Source organism: Rhyacophila brunnea, unplaced genomic scaffold (assembly GCF_057557595.1).
Source record: "Rhyacophila brunnea isolate RB1 unplaced genomic scaffold, BYU_Rbru_1.0 scaffold_3, whole genome shotgun sequence".
In the NCBI taxonomy this organism is placed as follows: Eukaryota; Metazoa; Arthropoda; class Insecta; order Trichoptera; family Rhyacophilidae; genus Rhyacophila; species Rhyacophila brunnea.
Window position 1 is genome coordinate 15,775,593 of NW_028232965.1, and position 22,480 is coordinate 15,798,072.

General features: G+C 36.4%; 3 protein-coding genes across 3 annotated transcripts; 2 read left to right on the forward strand and 1 right to left on the reverse strand.

Moving 5' to 3' along the window:
- Positions 1 to 1,765: 1,765 nt before the first annotated feature.
- LOC147067950 (uncharacterized) lies at positions 1,766 to 2,173 on the forward strand. The gene has a single exon (XM_085952554.1). It carries the CDS (start codon positions 1,766 to 1,768, stop codon positions 2,171 to 2,173), a length of 408 nt encoding a protein of 135 aa, XP_085808680.1.
- Positions 2,174 to 4,118: 1,945 nt separating this feature from the next.
- Positions 4,119 to 8,731, forward strand: LOC147067951 (serine/threonine-protein kinase RIO3). Its single transcript, XM_085952152.1, has 2 exons — positions 4,119 to 5,560; positions 8,122 to 8,731. Exons 1-2 carry the CDS (start codon positions 4,247 to 4,249, stop codon positions 8,464 to 8,466), a joined length of 1,659 nt encoding a protein of 552 aa, XP_085808278.1. The 5' UTR covers positions 4,119 to 4,246; the 3' UTR covers positions 8,467 to 8,731.
- A 14-nt stretch (positions 8,732 to 8,745) lies between these two features.
- LOC147067952 (uncharacterized) lies at positions 8,746 to 12,328 on the reverse strand. The gene is made up of 3 exons (XM_085952153.1): positions 12,085 to 12,328; positions 11,776 to 11,996; positions 8,746 to 11,692 (listed from the first exon to the last, which is right to left on the reverse strand). The coding sequence occupies exons 1-3, from the start codon at positions 12,176 to 12,178 to the stop codon at positions 10,784 to 10,786; spliced, it is 1,224 nt and encodes a 407-aa protein (XP_085808279.1). The 5' UTR covers positions 12,179 to 12,328; the 3' UTR covers positions 8,746 to 10,783.
- Positions 12,329 to 22,480: the final 10,152 nt, after the last annotated feature.

A 22,480-nucleotide genomic window follows, 5' to 3' on the forward strand; every position in this document is an offset into this window, starting at 1 on the left:
GAGCCTGCTTTTCCGACGCCAGACAAAGCTCGGGTAGCGGAACTTACCAGAATCCAACTTTTCGACACAGATATTTGGGCGGGGGTTCGCTACGCTGAAACCCAAAAACAATATTTGGCGGCCCCGTCTTTCGTTGAGTTGGGACTCAACGATGAGTTACACCCCTACGATCGTTCATCGCAAACTATACATCTAATGGAGCGTACTATCGCCGGCCTCCAAAATGCGATGCTCGCTCAAAAGGAGTGTATTCGGGACGCGTTACAGCGAGTGGGCGACTCTGTCAGTGACCACACCATCTCGGTACGGCTCTTTTTGAGACGGTCGTAAAGGAGTTCGGGACCTCTTCAGCACTCAACAAAGTGTCTGAGGACGTCACCCGAATCCTTTGTGGAAAACGGGCAGAGTTGGTTCAGACGAGGCGGAAGAAAATCTTCTCCGTTATAAAACACCTTCACGCAAGAGGCTCTTAAGAAGATCTCACCTAGCGCCGAACATATCTTCAATAAAGATAAACTGGCGGTGTTCCTAGAAATAGGTGGGGCTCGTGAGAAGGTCTTCGATCAGACCACCAAAGTGGTTGACCAGGGCAGGGAGAGTCAACCTAGCACTTCGTCAGGTGGACACAAGGACACCGTTTGGAGGCAGGGATACACGAGGAGGATACCAGACCAGGTTAGGGGTGGCTTGCCGAGAGGCCCGCGCCCATCCAACCGAGGTTTTCCCAGAGATAACCGAGGTGGTGCGAGGGGCACTTACCCTAGATGCAGGTGGCCGGGTCTCCCTCACCACGTTCAAGAGTGCCAAGAGTGCACCACCACAATTATTAAAAATAATAACGGGAACCCGTATTCCATTTATAAAGAAACCCCATCTAATAATGCCTTCCGTACAATTCCAGAAGTATTTCCAAACGCGACAATCGCCGGAGATCACTTCACAAATCGCGGAACTGAAGAAATCGGGAGTATTGGAATCGGCAGAACCATCTCCGAGCTTCCTCTCAACCCTGTTATTAGTAAGGAAGCAAGACGGCAGTCAATGACCCGTCTTTGACCTAAAACGCCTAAACGGTTTCCTACAACCAAGGCCGTTCAAACTGTTCCACCATTTCAAGGTCCCAACATTCCTGCAAAGAGAAGACTGGTTAGTAAAAATAGACCTAAGCCAAGCGTACCTACACGTACCTATAGCTATACAACATCGCCGATTTCTTCGGCTAGTTTACCAAGGAAAACTCCTTCAATTCACATGCCTTCCGTTCGGACTGTCGGCAGCACCAAGACTGTTTGCCTCATTAACAAACTGGGTGGCCGAACACCTCCGGAGAAAAGGTATGAAAATCGTCACTTACTTAGACGACTTTCTAATGGCAAATCAGTCCAGAGAGATTCTTCTGTCGCAACTGACTTATATGATAGATGTCATGCAGGCACTAGGCTGGATAATCAACAAGAAAAAATCTTGTCTGATTCCAAGCCAACAGCGGGAGTTCTTGGGTATCACGTGGGATACTCACAAAAATCGGAAATATCTATCAACAGAGAAGTGCACATCACTTCGTCACCACCTGCAATTGCATATCCAAAATGCCAGTTGGTCGCTCAGGCAGGCCCAACGCCTCCTTGGGCGACTTAACTTTGCATCCTTCGTCACTCCACAGGGGAGGTTGCATTGCCGACGTCTACAACGTACGAGCGCTCAATTATCAAAAAGTCACCTTCACCAAACAACATCGATTTCACCACAAGCTCGAGAGGACATCATGTGGTGGATTCGAGCGGTGGGCTCCTCAGGAAAGATTCACAGGGCAACCTACAATCACTTCCTCACCATAAACGCAGCCGATTCAGGCTGGGGAGCGCAGTTAGACGAGTACCACCTATCAGGTACATGGACACAAAGCCAATCCACGTGGCACTCCAACCGAAAAGAGCTGTATGCAGTACTCTCAGCCATACAACTCCGGGAGCAAACGCTCAGGGGATCAGAATTACTCCTACAAACCGACAACAAAACATTGGTGGCCTACATCAACAACGAAGGGGACACAAAGTCCGCAACCCTACTAAGTCTTTGCCGACAGATTCTGGAAATCGCCAACCAAACCAGTATATCATTGACTGCACAATACCTTCCAGGAAAATACAACTGCGTGGCAGACCATCTTTAACGCAGCAAAATTATCCCACAATGGCACCTAGTTATGGCGGCTACAGCTCCCCTATTTCAAAGATGGGGTAATCACGAAATCCGAACGATACCCTTGCACTGTTCCACGATGCCTTCAGTCGACAGTGGGACTTCAAACTAGCCTGGATATTCCCGCCACCGAATCTAATTTCACAAGTATTGGCACACCTGAACATGGCAAGGGGAAAATATTTACTAGTGGCCCCATGGTGGAAGAAGTGTTTTTGGAGCGCAGACCTACAGCAGAGATCACTGGAACCCCCCTACCCGATCCCGCACTTGGAGTCATTTCTAGTGGATACGGTGACAAACCATCCACCTCCACAAGTCCAGGACCTATCACTCCAGTTATGGATAATTTCGGGTGGGCAGAGTTAATTTCTAGCTGGTCGGTAGAGGACAGATCAATTCTCACTTCCGGCTGGCGACCATCCACTTTGAAGACCTATAAACCTGCATGGGACAAATGGAAGACATGGTGCATGGCCAACACGATAAGCTATAATACCCCCAAGCCGATTGAAGTGACTAGATACCTGGGTCACTTATACAATAAGGAAGCTCTTTCATATAACACTATTCTTGTACATAAGTCAGCCATAGCTACCTTTTGCAAACCTATGATCAGTAAAGACATCAGCAGTAACATAGTAGTGCGTCATATGTTAAAAGCCATATCCACCCGCAAGACTAGACCTACAAAGCCACCGATTTGGGATCCAAGAATAATCGTGGACTTACCTCAAGAAAACAACACCACTAGTATACAACCTATATGAAGTTTCACGCAGAACAGCTATATTATTATTACTCGCATCGGGACGACGGGTTCATGACCTTACCCTACTCAGTGTAGCGGATAATGGCCTAGTCGATAATGGCGACCAAATAATTCTATGGCCAGTGTTTGGTTCCAAGACAGACACATCAAGGCACCGCCAATCTGAATGGAAATTAAGCGCTTCCAGTTGCCAAAACATCGATCCAGTATTTTGGCTACGAAAACTTTTCTGCGTTTCCAATGAGAGAAGAGAAGAGGGTGGTAATATTCCGGCATTATTTATCTCGTCAAGAGGCCCCCCAAAACCTGCGACTCGAGCAGTCATCGGAAATTAGGTGAGTCAGTACTCGCTGATGCAGGGGTACAGGAATCACCAGGCAGTACTCGATTAGCAGTCGCCTCTCTAAATTGGTTAGAGAATTACCCCATAGATGACATCCTGCAGAGAGGTAATTGGCGCCAAGAAGCTACTTTTAAAACATTGTACCAGAGACCGATAGACACACAGACTTCTACAACGGGGGAACAAAATATGTTGACCTCTCTGTTCAGCCCGGTGCACTGAGCCTAAAAGCAATGAGATATTATACCTAATGCTCGTGTTAGGTTCATCCACCCTATCTTACAGGATCTATCTTGCTTTACCAGGTGATAACAAACAGATATCTCAAGGGAATTCAGAGTCAATAGCGAATAATGAAAGGAGTTTTACCTACCATTAAAACTCTTATTATTCTTGTTGACTCTGAAGTCCAGAGAACACCTACCTGGTTTCCTTGAGACATATCAAATTGAATAAGCAGGGACAAAGGACGCTTCCAATAGAAGCCTCAGTCCTGCCAGCCTGCTAAACAAGATGACCAACCAGAGAAATAAATAATCGAGAAGAAAAGGGGGTAAAAAGGGGCCAGCACAGAAGAACACAAGGCAAAAAATACGATCAACATCTCAAGGGACTTCAGAGTCAACAAGAATAATAAGAGTTTTAATCGTAGGTAAAACTCCTTTCATTAGACATCTTTCAAGAGAATGAAAAAATAAAATTACTGGAACAGAATAAGGAAATTATATTTTCATATATTTATTTAGACAACACGCAACATCGAACATTTTGACTTTGACGTCTTCGTCTTGACCATAGACTGTCTTGACATAACGAAAATCCAAAACCAACTCGTGTCTGACCTTGTTCAATCCGTATATTTCACAACAATAAGTAATAGTTTTAAATATTTTTTGACAATAATTGTGAAAAAATAAAGTCTTCTTGAAATGGCTTCCTCGCCGTGGGGTAATACCAAATCAGTTGACAGTGTAAATTTACAAGACATAATGTCTGAAGAATTTGCTAAAGATATGCAAAACAAAGAAAATATCAAACTTGCTGTGCTGCTGGCCGACAAATTCCAACCACACGAAGATGGAAATGTTGCTGCACCACCGCCAGAACTTCTCAAACATCTCGAAGATAATTTTTCGGACGTTTGTGACTCTGACTACATGTTGGCGCAAGTTTTGCAAACCCAGTTTGACAACGAATATGAACAGCAAGTGAAAATAAACGAAATGAAAAGGAATGGACTTTATAAATATAAAATGGTACCTGACCAACTTCTCCAAGAGCCAGAAGAAGAAACTACTCAGAGAGAAACGGAAGAATGGGACAATTTTGAAACAAACGAAAAGGAGTTCGCAAATATTCCACGGTGCGGCTATAAGCTACACGATGGAAAAATGGTCACTAAGCATGATATGACCATCACTGGACGACGTAATGCATGTAAAGTGATGACTTTTCCGCCAGAGTTTCAAACTGGAGATACGGCATCTTTTGATATGCAACTCCCTAACAAAGTCTTCAACAGTCTTAAAGCTCATTCGCGTTCTCAGCAATCGAAACGCAATAAAATGTTGGACCGAAAAGAAAGCCACGCTACTGCTGAGCTGGGAGTTGATGAAACTACTCGTTTGCTTTTGTATAAGCTGGTAAATAATGGTATGCTCCAAAGTGTCAATGGTATCATATCTACAGGAAAAGAATCAATTGTTTTACACGCAGACTGCGACCAAGCCTATCCCGAGTTGAAGTTACCCAAAGAGTGCGCCATAAAAGTTTTCAAGACGACTCTGAATGAATTCAAAACCAGAGACAAATACATTAAAGATGATTACCGCTTCAAGGATCGCTTTTGCAAGCTTAACCCTCGTAAAGTCATCCACATGTGGGCCGAAAAAGAAATGCACAACATCATGAGGATGCAGAAGCTTGGAATTAGATGTCCAGAAGTCATATCGTTAAAGAAACATATTCTTGTGATGTCATTCATCGGTAAAAATCATGTAGCCGCTCCTAAGCTGAAAGAAGCTACGTTAAATGCTGCTGAATGTATAATCGCTTACGATCAAGTCGTTGAGTCAATGCATCTACTTTATAACAAAGGGCATTTAATACATGCGGACATGTCAGAGTATAATATATTATGGCATGAAGGCGAATGTTGGTTTATAGACGTTTCCCAGTCAGTAGAACCCAATCACCCCAGTGCCTTGGAATTTTTACTCAGAGACTGTAACAATATAAGCTCGGTAAGTGGTTTGTCTCGTTACTTTATTAAATTTGGTAATTGTGCCGCAGATGCTGTCATGTGCTTTTCCATTTGTTTGTCCATTTAGACAATTACAATAAATACCTTTTTCTGTTGGCGCTTAGGATTTTCGATCCAATAATTGTTGATTGAAAATTTGAAATTTTTATACGTTTTGATGCATCATTATCACAAACTAAGATTATATTAGGTCGGGGTAGGTTAGGTTTGGTTTGGTCTAAAAGGAAAGTTATAAAATCTCACAACGGCATCTGCGGCACATTTACCTTAAATTTATATGACGATAGTAATACACACTCTTAGTAGTATTGGTAGAGTCTGCCTCTTAAGCCGCACTCACAGGTTCAAAGCCTGTGTGTTGAATTTACATGTTGTTTCCACGTCTGTTTGATTAAGAACAAGGACTCAATGGGTTGAACGAATAGCTAACGACCATTCTTAATAAAAAATGTCTTATTAGAATAACCTTCACTCTGTAAGTGCACTTAGCAGCGAAAATAGTAATTTACACAAGAATATGGACTATTTATCTTCAACATCGTTGAATTTACCCTTTTTCTCTGCGACAATTCGAGGGGTCTTAGTGTCAAACAACACTATCTACAAAAGTGCAACTTTACAGGAGAGCCAAAAATCGTTATTTTAGATTCTTGTAACTCAACAAGGGAAATGTTTATTTAAAACCTAATATTAATATTTTATAATTTATTGTGTATTGTACATTTATCTTGCTTATGATGATGTTAAAATTTATAGGGATAGTTGTTAAAAAATATGAAAACAAGGGTAACTTGTGTAGTTAGCGTTAAACTTTACTGACGATTTAATAAGAAATTAAAAAAGATTGACATAACGTTGTTTGACTATCATGTAGCCGTAAATGTAATATAACGTTATCTCAAAAAAAAAAAAAAAAAAACCTTTTTTGTAGATAACGTTGTCTGACTTTAAGCACTCGAATTTTATACTTAATGTTGTTTGCTCAAATAGGTACCTAGTTCAGGACAATTCTATAGAAATGAAATACCCACTTTTAGTTGATCAAAAATCCCAAGTTTCAAAATGAATATTCACTTAGTTTCACATAATAATGTCCTTTAATGTTGTCATTTCTTCCATTATTATATCATCAACAATTTTTCCGAAGCCGAACACCAGTAGTGTTGTAGTGAAATAATAGTAATAGCAATGAAACAATCACAGAAACGCCCAGGCTTTGAAAAAATCACATAGATGTACTCCGGGAAGTGAACCTGGACCCTTCAGGTCCCCAGAAGCCATTGCCTTATGCATTTGGACTATGATGTCCGATGATATTGTGTATATAGTAATTTTTGTTTTGTAAACCTAGAAACTGCTAAGATGTATTGAATATACATAAATGACAACTATAATATGGCTGTAGTTACTGTTCTGTGCAAACTGGTGAATATTGATTTGATTTTGCGACAATAGATTATTTTAAAGTATTGTACAGGGGGTCCTCATTATCTGAGTCCCCGCAGTTACGAATTTGCAAAAAAAATAGGAAAACACAAGCACATTATCTCAGTCATCATTTTTCAATCCCACACTCCTACGCTATTTCTGTCTTGCTTACATGTCTTTTTCTTATCTAAACGTGTCCCAATTAAACCCTAAGTAATTTTGGTCCCTGTTTTAAGCGGAATCGATATAAGAGGTATTTTTTCTGTCCCAATTACCCTCAGATAATGAGGACCCCATGTATTTTAATTCCACTAGGATTCAACCATATTAGCACAATGCACCAATACTGAATACTACAATTATTGTGGTAAACATAAATGCACAATATTAGGGGGTCTCAGGTTCGAATGATTCAAAATACACATTATTATTGTTTTTCAATTTGTGTTTGAGTCAGAGTATGGACCTATTAGATTGAGCAAGTGGCTCACATCCATTTCTTTTCACTCTCTTGGATCTCGTAGGTCTCTTCTGCTCTGGAAACATTTTTTGCCTGTCATCGCGAGGGATGGTTTCCAATCCTGGTGTCCTAAAGAATTTGAATTTACATGCACCTGTCAATTACCTACGTGGTCGCAGCCATGATTTATTCTGGATCGTAACCGTTTCCTCGTGTCAACCCTATCAGGCACCATTAGCTAGGGGTGCAAGACTAGTCAATGCGCTCACCAAAGACGTAGACATTTCCTGTGACGTGCTATGTTTTTTCATTATTATATATATTCTCTTCTTTCTTGTGAGGATAATTTGTTATAATGTAAATCTCATGTTGTGAACGTCCTGAATTTAGATTTGTTATGTTCAAAATGTTTTGTTTTCTTAAATAAATAAATAAAATTTATCGTAAAAACAAAAATCTGTTAATACAACCCTCCACCCTGTGGAGCCCTGTATGATCTTATTAGGATCGGACTTGGTATAAAAGTAAATACAAATAATATTCAATTTGCTATTCACTTTTTTATTTCATATCTATTGCAGTCCCTTACGGTTTATATTGCTTATATGATCAAATTTATCGACTTCTCATTTCTTGTCTTTCTGATATTCTAGTTTTTCACAAAGAAGGGTGTACCAGAAGTGAAATCTGCAGAAGAACTCTTTGAATACATAACAGGATTGGAGGGTAAAGATCTGGCAATGTATGAACGTATGCACTACAAGGGGCCACCTGCTCACAAAATTGACCACTTACAAGAAGTTCCGGAAGAATCCAAGCCTATTTCATACCCATTTGATTACGCTTGGGATAAAACCCAAGGGGATATGACACATGCTAGAAATAAGCATGATGACATAGCTGTTGAACATGATGGTCTCCGTGATGACTTTGAGGAGATGTGGAAAAAGAGTAAAAATCACAACATCGATGAAAGCGAAGACAATATTGAGATTTAATTTTTACATATTTTTTTGTTGGCACCCATAACGTATGAATCTTTATAGATTGAAGTTGACATGGAAAATTTTAATCACTTACCTATTATCAAATTTAATTAAATTATATTTTGGTGAATGTTTACATAAAAATAATATATACTGAAAACCTAGCATCTCGTCAAATGTCGTATAGATACTTCATTGACCAGATTTCTTATACTAAAAATGAAAATGTAATATATTGAGTTATATTATGCAAAATAAAAAATACATTTTTTGTAATATTTAATATTTATAATACTATAGTATTTGTACAAAAATATCGTATTGTTTTTATCAACTAATATTACAGCGATGAAATTATTGTGTTCAATCAAATTTGATAATACCGAAGTTAATCAATCGATTACGATGAGTATCCGGTCTTTGTTTTTCCCTCGGAAGCAAACAAAGCACGAAACGTCACCTGTGTTGGGGAGGTAGTGGATACCTTCATGTTCATGTGTGATTTTTGGCTGGGAGTGAAGGAGTGTACCCAGTACCTGATGGATTCTCAATTTACTAGAATTGTAAACGATTTGAGCAGATATTGCGTCAAGCCTGGGAATACCCAAACGGAAACCAATAAGATGATTCAGCTGGCTTAAGGTTTCATGGGCATAATACAAATTACGGAGTGGTAACAAAGTTACTAACCATGTGTGTACTTTGGTTATGCAGAACTGTCATGTCACCGTCCAAGAACATAAAACTGAACCTTTTGATGTTTGGTTGCGTTCGGCTATTGTCGGCCAGTACACGAGCGTCTAATAAGGAAAAAGCCCATATTACACGTAGAAAACCATCAAAGTTACTTTCAATATGAATAAATTATATAACTACTGTCTATAACAAGATCTCGGCGATAACAGAATGTCGCTTTAGTCGCGTGTAGAGAATTTTTTGTGTTGTCATTTTTTGAGAAAACTAATTTGACGAAATTAGGTTTTTAATTTATAACAATAATTCTATTCTCAGAAATTCACTTAGAAGCCCAATTATTATTCGATAATTAACAATAAAAAAATTAATTAAAATAATTTCACCTCTTAATTATTAGTAGTTACTTATTATGATAGTTGGGTTAATTAATACTGGGTAATTATTGAGTTGGAAGGAAATTAATCATTAAACCCACATTAACTGATATTGCTGCAGGTATGTATTAATAAATAATTAGGAGAATACAAATTATGACTTAATAAGTAGAAGTGAACAGTATACATATTAAATATATCGATGACCCAATCACATTTTTTATAATTTTCAAATAAATATTGTCTTTTAATTGGTATTTTTAGTAAAGTTGTTATAAAACACATACTGTGAAAATCATTTTCTATAAAAATATCTATATATCTACCTATCATTATAATTGTACTGTTTTTTCATCACTTAAATAATCGGTTACATTAAAAACAATAATTTCTTGTACTTGTCTTTGTAAAGGTTTTTTGTAATACCCCGATCGAGATGGGGTATTCATTGTAAACTGTAAAAATATACCATTGTATCGCGTAAAACAGACTTTTCACACACAGACGCAGCGTTTACACACCTACTATATGCGCACGAAAGTACGTGTGCTTCTACGCAGGTCCATTTCTAAGTTTTTTAGCTATAGCAGAAAAAGTGGGATAGGCATTGATTTAGTATATTCCATTTTAAGCAAATATTTGGGCTTGCAGAGGGGCTGCTAACGGGAAACAGAATCAAGTCATGCTGGACTGAGCTACCATCTTTTAGTAATTTGTACACTAAGATTTTTTCAATTTACTATTAGGACTCTGGGGGCCCCGGACTATAATAGCTCAATGCTAAATTCGGTCATGCACAGACCTCCACATGAATAATTATATCTTTCACCGCCAAAGATCAGATAGTTTTTGAACAGATTTTGTTTACCGTAAAGCAAGCGGCGATGCAAAATCCGCAGCCCAAAGTGACAAAGTCGTGAACAAATTATGCAGTGGCAAAGGAATATAATCTGAATCAACACTGGCAGAAAACCATAGAATGCTGTTAACACTTCTTACCCATTGTGAACATTTAGATAATGGATAAATTATTAGCCCTTTTGTCAAATAGGCTATGTACCACTGCCTTAAAAGGAATAATAGCAGGCATATTAAATTATGTGAACAATAATAATTAATAAATTAAGTAAGTCAAGTGGCAGTCCAACACATTATCAGTCAAAGACATTTGTATCTTGAAATCCATTTGGGAAATTCACTTAACTCACTTCTAATTGCTAAGAAATAATTTAATATCCGTTGTCCATCTACATCGTAAATTATCTGCACAACTCTTTGGATGGTGCAATTTCAGGAATGAAACCATGCTGGAAGGTATTACTTTGGAACGCCGATACATCTTGTTCAGTAAGAATCGCATGGTTTGAATAAACTTCCTCGCTTGTATCGTTTTGGAATACTGAATTCTGATTTGAAACATTGTTAATGAACGGATTATTGCCCAAAACGCTTGTAGGTATTGTTTGAGTGAATGGAGAAGAAGATTGTGATGGAACTTGAAATGGATTCCCATTTTTATCAGACACAGAAAAATTATTGGTTTGTCCAAATACATTTTGTGGTAGTGTTTGATTCTGCTGTAACTTAGCATTCGCTGCTCCAAATAATGCCGATGCAGAAACAGTCTCCTGAGGCGGTTGCCCAAACATTTGGTTAGGCTGAGGTGTATTTATATTTTGGTCACCAAATACCTGACTACTTGGATTGTTCATATTATTTGCTGCATTATAAAATAAGTTCTGATTAAAATTAATCCCAGTTGTATTTTGATTGAAACCACTAAATGGACTTGTGTTAACAGAAGGATCCACTTGCGGTAGAAATGGAGAATTACTTGTACCAAACTGTGAAGTTTGTGCCCCGAACATATTATTTGAAGTGTCTTGAAATAAGGCCTTCGCAGCATTTGCAAATATATTATTTGTGCTAGCACCGGCATTCTGACTACCAAATATATTATTTGTAGAACCTTGGGGTGCGATATTACTGCTAAATATACTTATGCTGGGGCTTGAATTTCCCAAGTCCATTGTTGCAAATGGATCGCTGGGTATTTCTCCTTTGTGTAAACACTCTATCACATTTACAAAATTAAATGCTGGTTTCGGTTTTGTAAGATGCTTCAACTTGTCCATGAAATTTTTACAATAATTTGTTATGTGACAATTCTGTAAGAAAAATAAAAATAAACTTTAGTAACGAATTAATAAACTAATAATACAAAACAAGAACAAAAGTATTTTTTACGAACCGTTGAATCAAGTGTGCCATTGATTCGGGCCTCATATGTAGCAAGTCTCATTTCTTCTGGACAAATGTCATCTAGCCCGGGCATGTTCGGTTTTGCATTAAAGGGTCCATAGCATGACATCAGCCACTGCCCACTTTTAAGAGCATTATTGATGTCCGAAACAACTTGGTTCACCAATTGCTCTGTATTGCTTGCAACGCTCGTGTTGGCCGGTTGTGGAGCTGTACGAATAAAATATTTCTGATTAATGTAAATCAAAGCAAGAATGACAATATGGTAAGAAAACTATTTGACGCATGAACTAGTTACCCGAGTATGTATATTTTTGGCCATATATGTGTTCAAAGCGACAACTCGCGCCAAATCGACAGCACCCCTGCTGAAAATATCGACATACCACCATAATAGTATATTTCAAAATTGTTATTTAATTAAAAAAATCTATATGTTTATTATTCAGATTGAAAATTATAAGGTTACTATCATTTATTCAAATTCTAAAAATTCAAGATTTCAAAACTGACAGTTCCTTGGTTTTAACCATAGACTAATTACTTGTTTTGACATTTCAAATTGGCCAATAGCCATAGCAAGTTGGGGTTGCCGTAAAAAATGAATCTACCTCGTTATTCCCAACTTTTAAAAATTAATCTTTTATATTTTTATTACGTCATAATGATTTGTGTGTTTAGTAATAAAAATATTATTTATTATAAGATGACCGCACGGAAATTAAAAGTTCATCGTTTTTCTCCAAAGACATTATAACCTCTTTCTATAGAGATAGACTAGGTATAGAGTCTTTAGACCATCCTCCCACGGCGCAACTGAAATCTGATGGAACTGGTTTGTGAAGGAACTCATAAACTGACCAATGTGATGCTTCGCACACGGCGCTACTGAAACCCAGTTGAAATAATAATCACATAACCTCAAACTGTCAAACTCAACTATCAACCGTGTTGTACAAAAACTGACAACACGCGCGCTGCAGCGTTTACATAATGTTATTTTGATTTTCCAATTAATATTTAACCAATTTTGGTAAGAAAATATAATTTTTCACCGAAATCTAATGATGTTGGTACCACTGTTTTACGGTGACTGGAAACTTCAGAGACCGCGCGACTAGCATGTCGCATCTCTTCGCGACCGTTTTGAAGCTGACAGATTCCAGTCTCGCCGTCAGCGAGCCGCCATTGAAATACATTAGCTAGATACTGGCTGGAATTTTAGTTTCAGTTCCGACGGACATAAGTTGCGCCGTGGGAGGATGGCCTAAATATATGAATCGAAGCAACAAAAAAGGGCCACTGGTTCATGTATGAAATTAGCTACAAGCGAATAATGCACCATCCAACCTCTTCGCATTACAAGCTTACTTGAAAAATACTTCACACTTAGCGCTTGGCCGTAGTGCTCGGGCGGATAGGAGCGAGGACGGGCGCGGGTAGAGTGCCGCAGTAGCCCGCGCGCGTCCGGTCGTGTTCAGCGTCAAATCAGGGATAGGAAACCATAAACACAGAAAAGTTTTTGTTGGAAAACCCATATTTAAAATGAAACACTTTGCAGCAAAATATGGAGCCAATGAAGTCAATATAGAAAGCACTTTAACAGAAGAATTTTATAACTTATACAAGAAACTGCGGGAACAACAAGACAAGTTTTTCTAATAGAGTAGCATGTCTGGGCAAATATTTGATTAGGTATAAAATTCTAATTGATTTAAGTTTTTTTACTATTCTTTTTGAGTAATTTTTTGCGATCCGAGTATCGCTTTTCGGCATCTTCAGACACCACCAATAATGAATACACACTGTTATCTAATAAGTTAATTCCTGTTTATTTGGTAAATTTATATTTATGAATTTAAATTTAAATTCCATCAAGTATTCTTGGTCGATAATATAATTTGATTTTATATTGGATAATATATAAGGAAACTAAGTTTAAAAATGACTATTTTAGTTCATATGGTGTGAATGGTTACTGGCGAAATGGTACTCGTACCTGTAATGTAGGTGTAGAGTATACGCTTCATAACTTTGCACCCCGGCTCTAGGAATGAAATGATGTAAGTAATGTATTCTTAAAATATTTTATTTTTAGTATATTTATATTTTTTTAATATATTTGTTAAAAATTATTGAAATTTAAACGTATTATTTTTACATATAATATTATCTATTTATTTATTTAGTACTACATATTATTATATTAATACAAGTGGATATAATTTTATGCGACGTAATAAGGCAAAGTGGCGTATCAGTGTAGTAAAAAGTGCAAAATTATAAAAGTATACCTACTTTACATCACTTCGCACTATACCTCTATGCTTTGCGAAGATGATACCACAAATGCACCAGACGCGCGCGGTAAGCTCATGATGGTTTGAAACACCCGCTGCTCGCTCGTTTCCGCATTGGCACCCGTCCATTCAGTGCGAACATCTCTATGCGCGCCAGTGTTGCCAACCGTACTATAATTATAGTATTTGTACTATAATTTTCGTCTGCGTACTATGTACGATATAAAACAGGCATAGTACGCCCAAAATACTATAATTTTGAGAAAAAGGAAAAAAAGTTGCTAATAGAAGAAAAACAATGCCAACATAATCCGTGAGCAGCAAAAAAAATAATCCCCATGTCTAAAAAAAGGTGACGTTAATTACTTAACACAGCGATTTCTAAACTGGTAGGCGCGGAGTGTTGCAAAGGGGGGCGCGAAAAGTTTAACACAATTAATGTAGCCACAGGTTTGCAGTTTGCAAATGCATAGTTTATAAAACGGCCGCTAGTTATAAACTACACAAAAAAACAACTTTCTGCAAATATGGAGACTAATTTTATAATCCCTCACTTCTATACTATTGTGAAGCGCAATAGCTATCTCGTAAACAAATGAAATAAAAGGGTCAAAATCATAATGTTGAAAATTGAGGCAAATTTAATTAGGAACGATAATTTTGTTGTTAAACTTGTCTATTTGGTTGAAACTTTAAAAAATTTGAGTGAATACATTAATCTAAGGACCACTAATGCATTCACTGATTTAAAACGACAAAGTGAAGGCATTCATAAAAAATTGGAGCTTAGGAAATCAAAATGACAAAAAAAAAAAAGTTCGCAATGTCTCCACTTTTAAATGATTTCTACGCCAGATATATTGAAGCAAACAAAAATCTATTTACTGAGTTCTTGGTCAGTTTGCTATGCACTTGTCACATTATTTTATTAATAGCAAAAAAAGTAGCCTGCGGCGCTGCTTTGTTTCGAATATATTAAATATGTGGTTGAAAAATCCTGACCCGGAGGGGGTCCGCTTCAGGATGTGGAGTCCATGATAGAATCCATTTGTCAATGAACGAAGATTAATTTGGATTGACTACTATTGAAATTGATTATGCTAATAAACAAGAACATTCGTCAAAAACTAATGTAATATAAGTAGTAAAACCTTGTTTTTTTTTTCATTTTAGTATTCGTAAGTAGGTACAGTGTTGACCATTTGTGTCGCTGAGTTTCAAAACCCACTATAACACTTTTTTGAAATAATTAAGATATATATATCGTTGGATTCATTATTAAAATCTCTACATGAAAATTTTATCGCCTCATTCAAAGGCCGCTACGATTAACTGTCATTTATGAAACAAATTCAATGTGTCTATCAAACTCCGCTATAACACTACTGAAACATTCAAAAACCTTTTTAGTTCAAAAAGTTTTTGTTGATTTTCTCAACATAATGAAAAAGTGTTATAGCATAGCGGGTTTTGAAACTCAGCGACACATTTAAAAAGTTGTTTGTATTATTTAATGAAGTAAGGGGGGCTCCTAGATTAGATTTTTTTTAAAGGGAGCCGTAGTAACATAAAGGTTGGAAGCCACTGACTAAACTTTTGAATTTTGTTTAAAAAAACGAGACGTTAATTACCATTCATGGATATTTTGTCTAAAAAAAAGAAGACGTTAATTACCCCACGTTTAATTTTTTGAAAATGCAGTAAATTATTGGTCACTCAACGCGTACTATACTTTTTGCCAAAATACTATAATTTTGAAGGCACTGTACTATAATTCCACTTTCAAAATATGGCAACACTGATGCGCGCAGTATGGGAAGAACCCGCCGCATGTACGATCTTGCCTGCGCCAAGCTACACGCACCAAAATAACACGCGTGAACACCCGTCTCTGCACATTGTCTACGGATATGTCGAGATGTGTTCATACGTTTGAGTTGCCCGAACCGCCGCCGCGCCGCGCCTGCCAAACCAGTACGGCCGATTACTAATACGATGACATTATTAGGTATTTTATTTTCCAGTTGCAGGACGTACAAAAAGACATTCCGTCACAATTAGTTGGTACCTAGGCAGATAGATCAACAGACAATAATAAAATACTTCGGATATTAATACTATCGACTGAAGGTACTTGATGGAATTTGAATTTAAATTCTAATGGATTCAAGCTGTACTATTCCAGTTAAGTCGTTTTTTGCGACCCGAGTTCCGCCTTTCGGCATCTTCAGGCGTCGTGCACACTCACCAAAGGTAAACACACACTGACAACGAACTCTTTTTACTCTAGCTTATACAATAAATCAATACAATAAAGTAGGTAAAAACTCCATTACCTACCTACCAAGTCAAAGGTTACAATAAACAACTTATGAATAGTTGAAGTGTCATTAAAAAACCTAATTAGTAAAAACCCTATCTTATTAATAACAATACCCTAGATCAGTGGTTCCCAAAGTTCACTGGGCTCCGACCCATCTAACCAAAAATTCCAATCTTGGGACCCACCTCTTAGCTGTCTTAGAGAAAAGAGGGCATACATATTGGCAATGCTCAGATTCCCTAGTGGCGAATCGTGGAATTACTTAATGCTGTCTATTTGTTCTAATTGAAATAAAAAAAATATTTTCTATAAGTGTTACCAATATGAATGAAAGACTGTTGAAAAAAGAAACACAACTTAAATTAAAAAAAAAATATTACTTAAATACCTACACCTGCAAGGTTTTTTTACAAAGTTATTTCAATGGGAAGGATGTATTTGTTTCTTATTTTTCTTCATTACAGTTTTAGCATTAACTTCAACTTTAGTTACTTTTAATCGCAGTGAGTTTGATATATCTAATTTATTTCGGTTTTTAGTTTTAATGTTAACCATAGCCGAAAATCCGACCTCACATAGATATGAGGTAGTAAAGAGGAGGAGGACTTTCATAGCTTCATCGGCCAGGCAAGGATAATTATCAGCAACTGAGAGACAGAATTTCGTTTAAAACTATTTTTCAGTGACGTATCTTCTGATAAATCAATGAGTTTTTCACTTGCTTTAATTTGTTGACATACTAGTTGGCAAGACGTCTTGAAATGGGTGACAAATCCAACGCAACGAATCAAACTTTTTCATCTCTTCCCCAAAATAGTCGTCAAAGTTATTATAGCCCTTTGTTATTTCCTATATGATGCTACATATGAGAATATATTATTATGGTCAATGTTATTGATACTAAATTTATTTATATGTAGGTATATTGTATGAGAATGTATGGATGAGGATTTAGGTATGTATAAGTGTATATTAGGTGAGTTTATAATATATTACATTATATTAGGCGAGTTTATTTGTATTTTTTAAAAATATGTTATAAAAAAAGTAGGTACCATGTAAGAGTATTATTAAAGACGAATTATTATCTCATTAGTTAACCCCATTAATTATTTTTCTGAGAATTGACGATTTACACCTCTTGAATGTAGTATTTTTATTGTTCAAAAGAATAATGATCTATTATTATGTTTTGACGATTTATTATAATATGCTATCTAGGGTATTGTTATTAATAAGATAGGGTTTTTACTAATTAGGTTTTTTAATGACACTTCAACTATTCATAAGTTGTTTACTGTATTTTTTGTAACCTTTGACTTGATAGGTAGGTAATGGAGTTTTTACCTACTTTATTGTATTGATTTATTATATAAGCTTGGGTAAAGAGAGTTCGTTGTCAGTGTGTGTTTACCTTTAGTGAGTGTACACGGCGCCTGACGATGCCGAAAGGCGAAACCCGGGTCGCAAAAAACGACTAAAATGGAATAGTACAGAGCTTGAATCCATTAGCATTTAAAATACTTCGGCATTATTATTTGAAAATCCTATAAAATGTTGTAAAACGCGGGTTTGGGTATTGCCAGTAAATGAAATGACCAACGACAAGTAATGGGATAAATTAGTATTTAAGTCTGTATTATTCAACCTGGATCAAACAAACGAAATGGAACCATTTGGTTTGGGACCGTTTGGTAAATGTCCACGGAAACGCTTTTCTGACGACTAATTAGTGTTGCCAGTACTTAAAATTAATTCATAACATATTAGTCTCTAAAACAGAAACATATTTATTGAAACGTCAACTTGTTATGAAATTCTAACCTCCTATCATTGTCTAGAATAATACAAATTCGTATTCATTCATTTTAAATGTACAAAATATAAGGAATGCTTCGTAAATAGGTAGCCATTTAGTTAATTTATAAGATTTATAGGTATGACAAGTTTTTAAAAATTACTTTTGATAAGAGCTTTTTATAATTGACTACTTATTCATGTCGACAGTATGATTTTAAGTCGACAATCGAACATATTAAATTGATAAAATTCGTTAGGTAGGTAATATAAAGATCATTCCGGGTTGATTTAACGCAGTTTGTAGCTTAGAATCTCCATTACAAAATATAAATAAAATGAAAATAAATTCTTGGTCTGACATAATAATTATAGTAATGATATTAAATCGAACTCTTTGCATAGAAAATATGGTTGGATCTTGAGATAATAAAACCAAAAGCGGCTTCTTGTTCGCGTATGGTTACTTATGAATAATAGGTATTTATTAATAATCTATAATATCCATAATTCAAGTAAACTTCTATGGTGTAAATGTCTAACATATTAATATGAACACCTCACGATATATAAATGCGCTTATCAACACTTTGACAGATTGCCATTAGTCTATGGATCGTCCGAATCGGTTTGACGTTTCATGTCAAACCATTTCTGATGGTCCAAGAACGGTTTGATTTTCAATAGCCGGGTCTACACTCGGGACTTTTCCATACGTCTCACGAATTGAACTCAGGGCATGCGTCGTCGACCTTGAAATCGGTTTGAAAATGGCCGCCATTTTGTGATGAAAGTACTAACGCACTGCGATCCGACCGGCTTGGATTTCTGTTGAACACCCCAGCAGCTTCGTATTTTTTTGGTAAGATTCGGGTCGTTCGTGCATTTGGCTGTCAGTTGCGTTGTCAATAAATGTATTTATTTGAGTCTATTTGATCATATTGGATGAATTTTAGTATTGGAATATTACGATGTTTTGCAAAATGTCGACTGAAATGATTACAATGGATTTTATTGAGAGTAAGGGCACATTGCGCATTGTGGGATATAACGATAAAGACTATACGAACAAACTGAAGCGCAATGATGCCTACATATTATTGGCAGGAAAATTTGGAATGTCAGTTTTAGGGGTAAAAATAAAATGTTTACGGTTCTACTTTTCCAAGGAGTACCATACAACAAAGGAAACAAAGAGTGGCGCTGGGGCTGATAACAAGCATGAACCCTCGTGGTTTGCATATGAGTCAAATGGCATGTCGATAATAGAGGTTAAAAATAAAATTGAGAGCTTGAGTTCGTATTTTTCAAATGAGCTCCACAAGACTAAGGAAACAACAAGGAGTGGAGCTGGGGCTACAGCAAAAATAAACCCTCGTGGTTCTCATACGAGTCACTGTTGTGTTGTATCGAATATATTATTATCTAGTTATAGTAGGTAGGTATTCAATGACATATTGTAGTATTGATGTGTCGTATTATGTATAACGCCCACGGTGGCCGCGCGGCTTAAGCGTTGGACTATTATGCCGTGGGTCCCAGGTTCAAATCCTGGGTCTGGCAAGTACACATGTAGGGGTCATTACCCTACCATCTGCACGAGTTAATTTATAATTACAATATACCTTGCAACATAGCAATGTTGAAATAGTGGAACAAGCGATTTATGTGAATCAATCAATTTTTAACAAAAAGCTAATTTAGCAAAATAATTATATTAATCAATTATTTATAAATTACAAAACAACATTATATGCATAAAATTGTTTATATGAAAATCAATCGTGCCTAATAATTAAAACTGCTTAATTGCCTAAAAATTAAAATCAATTATTTATAATTTACAAACAAGCTATGCATTGCACAACAAAGCATGATTATTAAAATATCCAAATAATGATCAGCATTTTCTATTGTATCGAATCTGTATAAAACACTCAATTACACAGTGTTGCCAACCGTACTATAATTATAGTATTTGTACTATAATTTTGGTCCGCGTACTATGTACGATATAAAATAGGTATAGTACGCCCAAAATACTATAATTTTGAAAATCGTACTATAATTTTATGTAAAAGTACTATAATTCTGCATTTGCCATTTCGCAATCGAGTGGTCTTCGAAAATTTGGGAACCTGCGGCCCGCGACGAAATATTTTTCCTAATAAAAACGAGCCGACTATGAAAAATTGGGAAAATTTTCATTTTCAACAGATGACAACGCGTACTATATTTTATCTCCAAATACTATAATTTTGGAGGCTCTGTACTATAATTCCACTTTCAAAATATGGCAACACTGCAATTACATGACATCAAATGTCAGTCAGTTATCAAAGACTTAACCGTAAGGTTATCGTTCAACTTCGCCCGATCGACTTAGCAATTTCTCATAACGCATAAACTGCTTTCATTCTGCTAAATTATAATCTGTAAACGTAAGGCGGCTCTCGTGGTGCAGTGGGTAAGGCGCTTGCCTTCCACCCGAGAGTTCCTGGGTTCGATTCCCGGTCATGACAAAAACATTTATGTGTTTTTCTCAAAGCCTGGGTGTTTGTGATTGTTCAAAATTACTAACAACCACCTTGTACGAAAAAGCAAGGATATGGTTATTAATAATTCTAAAAAAAAAAAAAAATCTGTAAACGTATCTGTAATAATTAAATTAATATTTATTTGGAAGGAGATAATAAAACCAGGGTTCATTTCATTCACGCATCAATCTTCTTATTATTGGAGTCAAACAACCTACCCTGCCTGTTCCCTATTTCATCTCCTAACAAAACACATATTGTTTTTCAATTTGTGTGTGTCGGGGTAAGACCTAATAGGTAGTTTGAGCAAGTGGCTGACATCCATTTTGCCTTTGACCTCCGTGTAAAGTTCTGAAAAAGGACGTTTTCATTCGATTCTGTTGCCCTCATTATTCCGAACAGTAGTCAGAAAATATATTATATCATTAAATTTAAATCTCTTCAACTTAAATTGATCTAATTACAATATACCTAGTATAATTGTAATATTTATTTTGACAATCAGAATTATTCGTATGACGTTCGGGCATAGAATATTTTATTTGCGAGGGTGAATATCCGTACAAGAATAAATATCATTAATGTAATACAAAGTGCACCGATAGATGGCACTTAACTAGTTCCATGACTGTTTTGTCGTTAGAACACACTCAATTATGCTTATTTATTACAAATATGATTGTGATAATAAGTTTAAAAAAATAACTAATATAATTAAGTATTTGTTATTCCAAATTTTACTGTTTTCTTTTAACTTTTTACACTCGTTTCCCGTACGCTCCGTGGTGGCGCTGTTTTACCATGAATAATTTTATTCATCACCTGCGAATCTATTTCGATGTATAATCTATGACTCAACGATGTGTAAGCTGTGATGAACGAATGTAGACAATAAAACGGATTCATCTCCTCTGCGCATGCACAAAACTTCTCGGTGTAAAACCAGAATTTAAAAGTTGAAGAGGAAGTCGGCGTTGAAGCGACTAAATGGGGACGTAGCTAATGATACACTGAACCAAACGTCAAATCTCAAACCATTTCCGGTCAACTTTCTACTCATACAATTTGTATGTATATTGTCTATGATTTAATTTGATTTGTTTCGTTCAGGTTGAAAGAAACGAACCTAAAATAAGTCCTCACGCGATTTCAAGGACTTCAAAGTCAACATGAATAATAAGAGTTTTATTGGTAGGTAATACTCCTTTCATTTTATGGATAACTGTTTTTGTCACATTGTAGTTTTTGACGACTCGCGTTTAAACATTCAGCTCAGTATTTCTGATTACCCCAATTCAGAGCGATCACCGCTAAAATGCATAATCTGCTGTTAAATAAACATAAATTCTTCCTAATTAAATGAGTAATATCGCTAAATTATTCTTTTAATAATATGTTCTAATATTATGGGTCTCTCACTATGTAAAATAAAGAAATATGAAAGATCTTCCAGCATTGAAATATAAGGTAATGAACTTTGTTTTTCGTCTCCTAATATTTCACCTATTGTCGCTTTGGACAATGTTATCCTAGAGCGACGACAATGAAATATTTTTTTGTCTTAAATGTTTTCTAAAAACAGAAAATATTTACAAAAGAGCGGCCCGCCAAATATTTTTGATTTGTCCCTTTGACGAAAAAGTGTATGAACCCTTGACCAAGTTGATACCTACGCTGATTTTTCTGTACTTACTACAACCTGTTTTGCAAACTGTTCTAAACCCAACCATGTACCTA